Consider the following 13,054-nt stretch of genomic DNA (forward strand, 5'->3'; position numbering starts at 1 on the left):
GGGGGTGTCTCGCTCTGGGCCAGGTGCTGTACCAGCCCCTTCGCACAAGTCAGGCACCCTCAAGTACCCTTCGAGGGAGGCGTTGATACTCCCATTTCAGGGAACAGGAAACTGAGGCTCAGAGAGGTGGAGGGAGACAGCCAAGGCCCTTTGGTGACAAGCTCCTTGATTCGCCATGGCCTCCCTCAAGTTGGTGATGGGGCGACCGCGGAGCTGGGCTTCAACCCTGCACTTCTGGCTCCAGAGCCTATATTTTTCCACCCTCGGTGAACAGTCTCCTGTTGCTTTGGAAGAAGCCTCCACCCATTTAAATTGTTATTTATTTATTTTTATGAATAGGGAATTCATTCACAGGGTACCAAATTCCAAAGGCACAAAAGGGTATATAGTCAAACTCCCTCCCGCCCCCGTCTCTGGCCACCCAGGTTTCCTTCCTGGAGCCAAACACCGTTTCTAGTTTCTCTCGTGTCTGTTCTGAGGTACTCTGTGTGTGCACAAACGACGCATATGTATGCTCTCCCCCTCTTAGCTTTCTGTTTTTGTTTTTTTTTTACATAAATTCAATGCATGTTTTAAAATGATATAGGAGGCGCCGTGCCTAGGTCCCATGGTACTTTCAGGGGCCCAGGAAAACGTTTTCATTTCTTTGAAAATCAGAAGAAAAAACTGTACTTTTAAGTAGAAGAAAATGTTTTAATAAATATGTTTTTAAAGATTTCATTTGAGAGAGAGCACGAGTGGGGGCGGGGGGGGCCAGAGGGAGAGGGAGAAGCAGACTCCCTGCTGAGCAGGACTTGGGGCTCGATTGCAGGACCCTGAGATCATGACCTGGGCCGAAGGCAGACGCTTTACTGACTGAGCCACCCAGGCGCCCCTAATATATAATATTAATGTTTTCATTTATTTTTAAGTAATCTTAAAATGTGTACAACCCCGTGACCAGGAGTTGCACGCTCCACCACTAAGGCAGTCAGGCACCCCAGTGTTTTTGTTTTTATACCCATGCTTTATCAAAGGTTATATAAATATATATTATATATATATTTATTTATTTATGGCAGAGAGGCCCCAAAGGCCCAAGTGCCAAGGTCACACAGAAGTCACATGTGGCCTTGCCTATGTCCAGCCCCGTGGAGCCACATTGACTCCATCCCTGGGCACTGTGGCAAACAGCCTATATGGTCACAGACCCCTCAGACTTCACTGGCAGTCGCCATGATGTCCCCTCCGTAACACACACACACACACACACACACACACACGCACACACGCACGCACAAAGGCAGGGGCTCATCCAGCTCTGCTTACATACCTCTACCAATGGGGATCTCACCATCTCCCAAGGCCACCCCCTGGCTACTGTCAGCCAGACCCATTACTAGAATTTGTGCCAAAACTGACCTTTCAGACATTTGGCCCACTGGCCCTGGGTCCGTCCTTTATCACACCCTGAGCAGCCATTCCCTGAGCACCCATTACATGCCCAGTCTCGGCCAGGGGCTCGACTCGGCTCTGGGGACGCTAAGATGAGGAAGGAAGGGCCCCAGCCCTCAAGTTGCTTGGTCTTGTGGGAGAGGCAGGCAAGCGCCTGGGTAGGAGCCACAGTGTGAAGCAGAGAGATGCTGTGCAAGCTGCCTGGCTTGCTGGCTTCTCTCCCTCAGAGCTGCGGGCCTCTCTAGGCCTCCGTTCCCTCATCCGGAAAGCGGGGGACTAACCACACAGACCTCCCTTCTCTGAGGGAGGGCTGTGAGAATGAAGTGAGTGACTGCATGTAAAGCACTCAGAATAGTGCTCAGTGAAGGTCAGCGTGGCTCCTTACTGTGGGAGCAGAGAGCGGGGAGCCATCTCTGGAAAGACCAAGGAGGGCTTCCCAGAGGAGGTGAGGTTTGAGCTTAGACCTTAAGATCGAGTAGGAGGAGGGGCACCTGGGTGGCTCAGTCGGTTAAGCGTCTGCCTTCGGCTCAGGGTCATGATCCCAGGTCCCACATTGGGTTCCCTGTCAGTCTGCTTCTGCCTTTGCTGCTCCCCCTGCTTCTGCTCTCGCTCTCTCTCTCAAATAAGTAAATAGAATCTTAAAACAAAAAAATATATTTAAAAAAAGATCAAGTAGGAGGAATTCCTTGGACTATAAGGCAGAGAGGGGTGTTCCAGGCTGAGGGACGCTAGAGAGACACGGAGGAGGAACAGTGGAGGTCAGTGAGGATTGACGAGTACAGTTTAGTCAGAAAGCTCTTTGTCTCTGGGTTCTCGGAAGCCTTGAACTTAGGGCTTCTCAGTCCCTTAGGGCTTTGTTGGGGGGGAGGGGAAGGGGAGGAGGGCTGGAGCTGGCTGGCGCTGTGCCACCAATGAATTAGAGAATGTCCCGTTGTTTAACGCGTGGCTTCTTCCAGGAGAAGCCTGGTGGCCACCTGAGCAGTAGAGACAAGGCAGCAGGCAGAACCCCTGTGAGACCCCTAAGCCGCAGCTCTGGGGTAGTTCAAGTAACCCAGGGGTTAGGAGTAAGCCTATTTGGTTCTCATTCCAGCTCTGCCTTAACCTTTCTGAGACCCTAAGCTAGTCCTTTAGTCTCTCTGAGACTCAGTCTCCCCATCTGTTCAATGGTTCAGACTCAGACCAGACAGGCTGTAGCTGAGGAGGGTCGTGGGACCTCTGGGCCCTATTCCTCAGTCCCACTCTGAGCAGGCCTGTGAGCCCAAGAGTCCTGCCCCCTCCACACCCTCCCCGCACCTCCCAGTAGCTAGGTCATGGGCACTGCTTCCCTGAGTGGGCAGTCCCAGGGAGGTGGCTCAGAGGCTGCTGTGACTCAAGCCCCTCCCCCCACAAACACACACAGAGTGTGGCCCTGGGGTTGGGGGGAGAAGTGGGAGGAACAGAGGAGGCCTGTCCTCTGGCTGTGAGGGCCTCTGGGCAGCAGCTTCCTGTGCGGTTCCAGGCTGGGGGCCCAGCCCACCTCCTGACAGAGGAACCTTTCATGGGCCTGGGCACTCGGGATGAGGGGAAGGCAGGGCAGGGAGGCCACTCAGGTGAGGGCTGCCCGAGAATCTGCGTGTGGCAGAGCAGTGGGGGGGCAAACCTGTGCCTCAGACCAGGCCTTGAAAACAGCTGGTCCCGCCACCTCCCGTTTTGCAAATGAGGAAACCCAGGTCCAGAGAAGAGAAGGGGGACATGCCTGAGCCCACCAAGGGCAGAGGCAGAACTAGAACCCAGGGCTCCTGCCTCCCAGCCCACCATGGGTGAGGGGCGGGTGTGAAGCTTGTGTTTGTGTCAGTGTTCCATGTGTGGCTGTGTGTGTGCGTGAGTGTTTGTTAACATATGAAGCACAGATGGTGGGTTTGCACATTGTGAAGTTGGGAGTGTTGGTGTGGGGGGTTGGGGGGTCATCAAGGGAGCCAAGTGGGATGAGGGGCAGCTGTCTCAGGCCTCATATGTGCGGGACCCCCTCCTGTACCTCCTTAGGACCCACCCGGGGGCAACGCTACCCAATGCCACCTTCTGCCTCATCCCCGGCCACGGTCCTGATGCCTTGCACTTCCTCCAAGCCCTGCAGGTACAGCGCCAAGCTAGGCATCCCCTGGCCCTGTCCCCCGACACTCCTGAGCTGGCAGGCTCTCCGGCCCTAGGCCGATGGGAAGGGACAGTGAGCTGTGGGCACCCGCGCTCACCACACCTCTGTAGAGCAAAACCCACTGCCCCAAAAAACCGCCTTTCTCTCCTCTTTACCCCTTGCCCCCAACCCAAGCAGCTGCTAATTTGGAACTGGGGGAGGGGGAGTGTGTGTAGGGTGAGAGTGGGCTCCCCAGTGCCTCTGCTTTCCCCCAGGCTGGCTGCATCCCTGTGCTTCTCAGCCCTCGGTGGGAGCTGCCCTTCTCCGAGGTCATCGATTGGACCAAGGCGGCCATCGTAGCTGACGAGAGGCTCCTGTTTCAGGTAGCTCAGGTCCCTGCCTGCAGGGTGGGGACTGGACCCAGGACACGGGAGGAGCCCGGGATCTCAGCCCCCAGGCTGATCTCAGTCCTCATCCCTATGACCTGTATGTGTGTATTCATGATTTTGCTCCAAGCCCCAAGCCTCTGGGGCTCCCATAGGATCAGAGAGAGGCAGAGACTCCTGAAGTTTCTGAGAGCGAGTCCTGAGCCTTTCCAGCCTCAGTCTTCCCATCTGTACAATGGGATAAGTTAGACCAGCTACTCTCCCATGACTCCAACACGTGATTCGACCAATTTAAGGGAAAGCCACAAAAAATCCAAAATCTGAGTGCCTCCATGGAGGCTGGGGTGGGAAAGCAAAGTGCATAGTGATTTTTCCAGCTGATGAAACTAATTTTGCCTGGTTATTAAAAATCTGCATAAGCCTTGAGTCCCCCGAGAAGCGAGACTGGTAGAGTAGTTAATAATAATAGCTACCAGTCACTGAGTCTCTGCCATATGCTAAGCACTTAATGTTTATTATTTATTTATTTATTTATTTATTTTTAGGATTTCTTTCATTTATTTGAGAGAGAGCGCATGTGTCCATGAGCAGGGGGAGGGGGAGAAGCAGACTCCCAGCGGGAGCAGGGAGCCTGAGGCGGGGCTCAATTCCAGGACCCTGGGATCATGACCTGAGCGGAAGGCAGACGCTTAACCATTTAACTGACTGAGCCACCCAGGCGCCCCTGTATTATCTAATTTAATCCCCACAGCTACGCTATGAGGCAGGTACTATTATTATCCCCACTTTACAGATGAGGACACAGACTCAGAGAGGTTGAGCCGTTTGTCCACAGTCATACAGTTACTAAGTGGCATTTAGGCCCAACTCTGTGTGACCCTTGAACTCTTGACTGTTACCTGGGACTTGGCCAAAGGTGGCTGCTGCTAGCTCACTTGGAAAACCTTGGGGAGAAGGCTTCTGGTTCCCAGACCTCCAGCCTGGGTGGCCCCATCTCAGAGTCAGTCAGAGCCTGACAAGGCGCCATGCTTTCCTTTCCTCCCTCTGTGCCTCAGGTCCTCACTGCCCTCCAGGAGATGCCCCCCACGCGGGTCCTTGCCCTGCGTCAGCAGACCCAGTTTCTATGGGATGCCTACTTCTCCTCCGTGGAGAAGGTCATCCATACCACTCTGGAGGTGAGGGGGGCTTCCATGATGGGGGCCATGGTGCTTGGCTCCTGCCTCATCCCTGTTCCCTCTCCACACCCCTCTCTCTGGATACCTCTTCTGCCGCCTGTTTGGACTTCTCCCTTGAAGAGGCTTCTGGGATGCATCTGAGACTTGGCTCTGAGCTCTTGGACAAGTTCCTTCCCCAGTCTTGACCTCAGTTTCCCCCATCTGTAGAGGGATGGCTCTGGCCAATAGATTTCGAAGCATGTGCCAACATGTCAGCCCAGGTGATGGGCAGTTGCTGCCTGGAGTGCTGTGTTAAAGGGGATTCTGGGTCCGGGAAGAATGTCGCTGTTGTTAGCCAGTCTGCCATGAGTGGGGAAGGAAAAGGAGGCAGCCAGCTCATCATCATCAGCCACCTCTGGGCACCATCACTGAGTGCCCCCTACTCTGGACTTCTCTGAACCCTTCGGACAGCGATGCAGCTGCAGCCCTCCCAGGAGCTTGAAGGGGGTGGGAGGGGGCTACGCCGGGTCTGCGCTTCCCCAGACCCTGCCCAGGACCACACCGACCACTCCCTCAGCACAGTCCTCTCTCATTTCACAGATAATTCAGGACCGGATCTTTGGAGCATCCGCTCACCCATCACTCTTGTGGAACAGCCCCCCAGGCGCCCTCCTGGCCCTGCCCACGTTTTCCACAAGCCCCTTGGACTTCCCCTTCTACCACCTACAACGGGGTATGCCCTGCGGATGGGGCAACTTGAAGTCCCCTCACCAATTCTTCTCAAGTCTGTCCCAGCCTCAACCATAGAGCCCTGCCAGGCCCTTCCCTGATTCTCCAACATTTCTCCTGGCTCCTGGAGTCCCCCACCCCCCCACTCAGGTCACTCTTCAGGGGGTCCAGTCCTCTCCCACCCTAACAGCCTCTGTCTTATTCCCCCAGGCTCTCGGCCTACAGGCAGGTTCAGCGCCCTGATCTGGGTGGGGGACCCAGGCCAGCCCCCGCTGAATCTCATCCAGGCGGTGGCAGGCTCCCAGCACTGTGCCCAGGTCTGTCCCCCTTGCCAGCTGGGGTCCTGGGATCCAGGGTGGGGGCAAGGGAAAGGGAAGGACCCTTGAAGACATCTAGACCCCAAGTGTAACCACACATTTTGGGGGGGGAGGCATGGGAGGGGTTTTCAAGGGCCATCACTGCCCTCCTCTTTAAGTCCCAATGTTCTTGTTCCTTTCCTCCCTGCCCCCCCCCATGAAAACTGATGAAATCATGTAAAAAGCAGGTACCCTTTGGGGCGTCTGGAGAGGTAAACAGACATGCGTTCACTAGTGTGCTCACCCATCGGTCATTTTCTCAGTGCCAGGCTGTGGCTTGATGCCGAGGAAGCAGAGAAAAGGCAGGAAAGGATCCTGCCCCGGATTCAGATTTGGTTAGCATTTCCTGGCACGCGTTGGTCAAACCTCACTTCCAGAGAAGCCACAGAGACTCTTGAGGGGGCTCACAGGGAAGGGAAGCCCTCAGCTCAGCCGGGGACAGAAAAAGCAGCTCCACAGATGGCACATTTGAGCTGGGCAATGAATGATAAAGGAGCAGAAGAGAATGAAAGCCTTTGAGAGAAGATGGGGACGGGGTGAGGGGCCGGGGCCCAGGCTAGGGGCCACCACAACTCTCTCCAGCTCTAATGCTATCCGTAGCTACCTCGCGTCACCAGAACTCCTGCCTTCCTGAAGCCCAGGGGCAAAAACAGGGCAGTGCAGAAAGGACCTTGGCTCCAACTAAACTCGCCCAAACCCACAAATAGAGCTGCTCTCCCAGACTGCGGGAACAACCCCTCTTCCTCCTAGATCTTGGTTCTCTGGAGCAGTGAGAAGCCACCCCCACTCAGGTGGCCCAAGACAGCAGTGCCCTTGACGGTCCTGGCCGGGCAGAGGAAGGTGAGGAGCGGGTGGGGGCACGGCAGGCAGGGCTCCAGCCCCCGCATGCTGGGAACCGGGAGGGCGCACGCAGGGTGCTCCTGCCGGGCCTGAGCCAGACCTGGACTCCAGGCAGGCCTGAAGCGGGTCGGGAGGGCCCTCCTCCCACCTCACTTGAAGATCTCCTCAGGCGGGCTTCGCTTGCGCGGTGCGGGTGGCGGGCTGTCTGACGTGGGTCTCAGCCGCGGGCCCGATGGAGACGATGCTTGTCCATCCCTGACCCTTGTGGGTTGTGCTTCCAGAGAACTGGGGTCTCACGTGATGAGGGAAGGCAGAGGGAGTATGTTGGCTGCCTTGGATGAGCTAGAGGAGAAACGTGGGGTCTTGAGGAAATGAGGACAGACGGCAGCAGGTTGAGCCGGAGGAGGGTGGCTTCTGAGAACCCAGGGTGGGGGCCACCCGCGTGCTGTGTGGTTCTGGGCAAGTCCCTTCATCTCTCTGGACCTGTTGCTTTCGAAGGGGGGATGTCTGATAGCCCCTCCCAGGGTCGAGGTGAGCATGTCATGCGACAGGAGGAATCCCGAGGCGTCGAAACTAGAAGGGCCTCGAGGTACCATCTGCCCATCTTACCAAAGGGAGGTGCAGAGAGCTGCAGTGAGCGCTGGGCCCCAGGGCCGGGCAGCCCGGCTGTTGTCACTGCTCTGTCAGGGCTATTTAGACAGTCCCTGTGGGAGCCTGGGGAGGGTTCCCATGGCTGAGTTGGCCTCGCCTCCCTCCCACCACAGGCCAGCGACCGCTTCCTGCCGCACACAGCCATCAGCACTGATGCCATCCTCAGCCTCGACGCGCACAGCAGTCTTACCACAAGTGAGGTGAGGACGGGGCCCAAGAGGAGCCCAGGGTGTAGGGGGGACAGGGCCAGAGGGGCCGTGGGCAGCCCCCAGATTCCCAGAGCAGGGAGGAGCAGATGACCAGAGCAGAGGTGCACGCTCCTGCTTTTGAAACCACCCCTGCAAGCCGATCAGCCTCCTCCTTAGCCATCTAGAAGCTTCTGGCAGACTCTTGAAAACAGTTTCCAGCTCCCAGCTGAAAAAGCACTGTTTCTAGCTCCCTGTTGGGAACCCCACCCCCACCCCAGCACTCCTGGAAACTTTCATGCTCCCATCTCCTCTCTGCTGAGTCCCCTCGGCTAGGCTGGCCTTGCCTCCATTATCTGTGGGTGTTCCCGCGCTGGTCGGGAAGTCCCTCCTTATACCTCACTTAAATATCTCCCCAGGTGGACTTTGCTTTTGTGGTGTGGCAGAGCTTCCCTGAGCGGATGGTGGGCTTCCTGACATGGAGCCACTTCTGGGATGAGGCCCGGGGTGGCTGGGGCTACACTGCGGAGAGGGCCAACGAGTTCTCCATGGTTCTCACATCAGCTGCCTTCTACCACAGGTACAGATGGCCGGCCTGGCACTGGGAGCAGAGGGCCAAAGACCCCCTTCTTTTTTTTTTTTTAAAGATTTTATTTATTTATTTGACAGAGATAGAGACAGCCAGAGAGAGAGGGGAACACAAGCAGGGAGAGTGGGAGAGGAAGAAGCAGGCTCATAGCGGAGGAGCCTGATGTGGGGCTCGATCCCATAACACCAGGATCACGCCCTGAGCCAAAGGCAGATGCTTAACGACTGTGCCACCCAGGCGCCCCCAAAGACCCCCTTCTTGAACCATGAGCAGGGTGGCGTGGGAGTGAACACAGCAGTCAACCTAGAACCCAGAGATCCAGGTTCAAGGCCCAGATCTGCCACATCCCAGTTGTGTGATGGGCAGATCTCCTCACTTCTTGTGAGGCTCAGTTTCCTTATCGGGAAAATGTTTTCACCTCACAGGGCTGATGTGATAATCAGATGAGAAAACCATATGAAGGCCTTGGCACACAGACGGTCAACAAACGGTAGCTAGTGTTATTTTAAGCAGAGTTAGGTAGAGGCTAGGGATTTGGGTTTGGTGTTGGTGGTGACGAGAGAATGGCCCTAAAGTTTTATGTGTGTGTGCGATGGTCTGGGGACTGCCCCCAGGCCTTCCAGAAGTTGATTGAAGCACCTGTCTTTGGGGTAAGGACTGAATTCTGGAAGTCTCCTTTAGAGGGGTTCCTTAGATGTGTTTAAACCAAGTATTTGTAATCTGGAACCTCTAGTACACTTACCCAGGAGCTCTGCAGGCGATTCTCGGCAGAGTGAATACCCCTAAGGTCTGCAGGGTGGGCCTAGGTGGTTCTATAGGAGGGCGGCGGCGTGAAGCAAGGCTCATCCGGAGCAGCAGCATCTGGTTAATCCCCAGCCTTCCTGAGGCAGGTCTTTGGGGCTGCCATGTTTAATGGCCTTGGAACCAGCTGATCCCCCGGCTCATTCTGGCTGAGTTCAGACCTCAGAGCCCAGGAGTGGGGGCCCCGTGGAGCTGTAAGGGAGGGGGCAGGGAGGACACCATTTGCTGGAGATGAACCACCGAGCACAGAACAATAGAGAGGTTTGTATTTCTGGTGTAAGCTCTCTGAGGCGGCCAGGGCTGAGAGGGGAGCAGGGGTTTCGAAAGTGGTGTGGGGTTTGAGGTCAAAGGGAGAGCGAGGTCAGGAGGGAGGAGAACGGGGCCTGGCAGGAAGGGGTGGCGGGTGAATTTGGCTGCAGCCTTTCCCTCTCATCCCCCCTTGCCCAGGTATTACCACACCCTTCTCACCCACTCCCTGCCCGAGGCTCTGAGAACCCTGGCAGATGAAGCTCCCACCTGTGCGGACATCCTGATGAACTTCCTAGTAGCAGCTGTCACCAAGCTGCCCCCGATCAAGGTGCCTTATGGGAGGCAGCATCTGGAGGCCAGACCTCCCCTGGTGAGGATCCAGGGGGCCAGGTCGGCTGGGGGAGGGCGCTGGCTGGGGAAGGGATTCCCTCTCACTGTCTAACCCCAATCCTTTTTTGCTGCAGGGTTCAGGGGCATGGGGGTGGGTTCAGAAGGACAGAGAAGCCCTCCAACGCGTTTCTCCTCCCCCTTAGACTCCTGGGGGCCCGGAGTCGCAGCCACCGGCCCAGGACTGCATCAATCAGATGGCGGCGGAGTTTGGCTCCATGCCCCTGGTTTCTTCTCGCCTCCGTCTGGACCCAGTACTCTTCAAGGACCCGGTGTCTGTGCTACGCAAGAAGTACCGCAGCCTGGAGAAGCCCTAGGAGACCAGCAGAGCCCCCGCCCTGCTCCTGGGGGCACTTCAAGGGAGGGGGTGGGAGGGCTCAGCCCCCTCCCTTAGGACACCTGGAGACCCAATCAAGGCTGCCAGTTAGCCAACACATCAGATCCCTATTAGCCAATCAGCCCAGTGCCCCGAGGCGCGGGGCCTCGCCCCACCCTCGGGTCCAGCCGCTAGTGGCAGGTCGCAGGTGCCCGGCGCTTACTCTGCGACTGTGCCCTCACCCGTCGCTGATCCTTTGCCTGGAATTCCTTTCTCAGCTTCTCTGCGGGAGCTGACTTCTACTTGTCTTTCAGATCTCCGCCTCCCCCACGGACTTGCCTGACCCCCATCCCTGACCCAGATCCTCTGCGCTTTCACAGCCACGTCTTTCCCACACTGTCCTGTTGCTTTGCAAGGTACACAGTCAGGCCCCAGGGCCAGCCTGGAAGCCCCGGGAGGGCAGAGCCACGTCCTCTTCTCTCTGGCCCAGCAGGTGCTTCACAAGTATTTGACGAACAGAAGACATCAACTGCGTGCCCGGCCCTGTGCCATAGTCGGGAGTGTGGACAGTGTGCCAAGTGAGACAAAACTCCGTCCTCCCTCACCCTCCAGAGTTTCTAGTCCGCCAGTAAGGCAGCTACCTGCAGATGCCTGGGTTGCCAGGCCCGATCTTCGCACAAAGAGGCACGGAGAAACCAGCTTCGGGACTTCCTTCCCTACCTGGCGCGCGAGCCGTGGGGCCGGGGGAGAAAGAGGATAGCAAGGGGTCCGTGCCAGCCCAGCCCAGCCCAGGGCTCTGTACTACAGGCCGCGACCACTAGATGTCAGCGCTGCACCACACTCCCTCTTCCCGTAAAGTGACCTGAGTTCTAAATGCCCCTTCGGTCGGTGTGTGGGGAGGGGGGGGACCGGGCAAGGGGATGTGGAGTGTTGGCAGGGTGCAGCCTGAGGTCTAAAAACTGGGGGGAGGAACTTGAAAGAACAGCCCCACTCCTTTAGCCCACATACTCAGGACTAAGAAGCTATTTCTAGGTGGGCTGGGTGGGAAATGGGGTTGTCTGGAGCCCCTGGCCATGACAGTGGAGTGGGGGAAAGGCTGCTGGGTTCTCCAGGGTTCATCCACCTGGAACTGGAATTATCACTTCCGAAATAAATCGCGTGTCCTTGCCCCCTCATGCTCGGGCTATAAATACCCCTACAGCAGCTGCGTGGGGGAGGGGGAACTCAGGGCTTGGGGAGGAATGGGGTGACCCTAGAGAGGTGGGGGTGATGGGTCCAGCCCAGGTCCAGGGTGTCAGGTGTTTTCCTGCTTTGATGGCCTCGTGGCTTTGGAAACTCTCGTGACTAGCTCACCCTGGCCGGCCAGAACATGCTGTCCCCCAGGGCTTCTCCAAGGCCGCCCACCCCCACCCTCCAGCTTGACCTCTGGCCCCTGGATGACTCAGGTCCTCCCTGGAACCAGTCACAACTGGGGTGCAGAGAGGGCCCTCCCTTGGGAGGCATGGGGCTGCTAGATTATTGAGGCGAAGGGGGACCTGGGCGTTAAAGAGGACGGAAGGCATTCTGGCCCAGGGTCAAGAACAGTTGAAGGTGGGTGAGGAAGCACACAGCTGTGGCCCAGGCAGCCTTCCCAGGGTGGGGAGGGCTCTGAGTGCCAGGCCCAGCCAAGAGAAGGAGGCACTCTTCCCCTTCCCACTCACAGCTTCGGCACCCAGACATTTAACTGCCCTGGCATGGCCTTACCCATGGAAGGCACTGCCAGGCCCAAGGGCTCACACTGTACCAACATGCAGCCCAGGTTTTCTGCTCCTGCTGTAGATGGAGGCCTGGGTGACTGAGGCAGAAACCCCGACCTGCTTCGGTGGCTGTGTGACTTCAGAGACCCAACCTCTCTGAGCTTTGCTTTTCTCATCTGTAGAAGTAGTCTCTTGAGAGGGGTGTAAGGTCTTGGCACACAGCAAAGCTCAGGATCCAGGTTCCCGGGGCCTGGAGGGCAGAAGGGGTTTGACTCCCCAGAGACTGGAGTAGAGCACAGCCTTCAGTGGTCCCCCGCCTCACACTTCAAGGCCACAGACTTCCCACAGATTTTGAGGGGCTGAAGGACCCACTGACCTAGACCATAAGTAAGCCTGGATGACAGTGCTTGAAAGGCATCAAGAGGTTATTTCACAGACGGGAAGAGAGAGGTTCACAGGGGAAGGCGAGTGACCAACCCTTTCTCTTCCTGCCACGAATCAGGGCAGAGTCAAGACAGAGTGCTGGCCCTGGGGAGGCTAGGAAGCCCACCTGGCCTTTGGCAAGGTGGCCTCAGGCGGCATCTTTCCGGCGTGATGATCAAAGTATGCACTCTGCAAGGAATACCAGGTGCTTAACAAATTTTGGCTCTGGTCCCCACAACAACCCTGTGAGGTAGGTTCATTCTTAGTCTCTCCTTCTCTGATGAGACCTTCGGGCCACCAAATGAGTGGCGGTGCTGCCTTCTCTGTGAGACTAGGGACCAGTCTCCCCTCCTCATCTTGTAAACACAAGCTGTCCCTAATTTGGGAATCTACATATACCTCAGGAAGGCATCTCCCATCCGTTGTACAACCAACCCCTTTGTCCTCCATCCTCAAGTTCTGAGCGGGTCAGGCCACACCAGCCACAGCGCTGGCCCAATCACATCGGATGTCAGGCTCTGAGATCCCTGAGACTCTATCAGGACAAGAGAAGTGGGCCAGGGGCTGTAGGGTTATTAAGGCAGAAGCCACACTGAAATCCCTGCCCCCCCCCAACCACCACCTGAGGCAAGGGAATCATTGTGTTGGCACAGGGTTCCTGGGCTGGGGGAATAAGGAAAGGAGAAACCACCCAGGTCCTGACACGGT

General features: G+C 56.8%; 1 protein-coding gene across 3 annotated transcripts in view; it reads left to right on the forward strand.

Moving 5' to 3' along the window:
* EXTL1 (exostosin like glycosyltransferase 1) overlaps positions 1-11,804 on the forward strand; it is a 15,826-nt gene extending 4,022 nt beyond the window's left edge. Inside the window, exons 2-11 of one of the 3 annotated variants that reach the window (XM_002913296.4) lie at positions 3,457-3,547; positions 3,820-3,927; positions 4,986-5,105; positions 5,685-5,817; positions 6,024-6,130; positions 6,920-7,009; positions 7,774-7,860; positions 8,265-8,425; positions 9,683-9,854; positions 10,018-11,804. In XM_002913296.4, coding sequence (XP_002913342.1) covers positions 3,457-3,547; positions 3,820-3,927; positions 4,986-5,105; positions 5,685-5,817; positions 6,024-6,130; positions 6,920-7,009; positions 7,774-7,860; positions 8,265-8,425; positions 9,683-9,854; positions 10,018-10,188 — 1,240 coding nt within the window. In that variant the 3' untranslated portion in view covers positions 10,189-11,804. Of the gene's footprint in view, positions 1-3,456; positions 3,548-3,819; positions 3,928-4,985; positions 5,106-5,684; positions 5,818-6,023; positions 6,131-6,919; positions 7,010-7,773; positions 7,861-8,264; positions 8,426-9,682; positions 9,855-9,948 lie in introns of all 3 variants that reach the window. The other 2 variants (XM_019802872.2, XM_019802877.2) reach the window with 2 other exon arrangements.
* The last annotated feature ends 1,250 nt before the right edge of the window (positions 11,805-13,054 follow it).

This window comes from Ailuropoda melanoleuca, chromosome 2 (assembly GCF_002007445.2).
Source record: "Ailuropoda melanoleuca isolate Jingjing chromosome 2, ASM200744v2, whole genome shotgun sequence".
Lineage (NCBI taxonomy): Eukaryota > Metazoa > Chordata > Mammalia > Carnivora > Ursidae > Ailuropoda > Ailuropoda melanoleuca.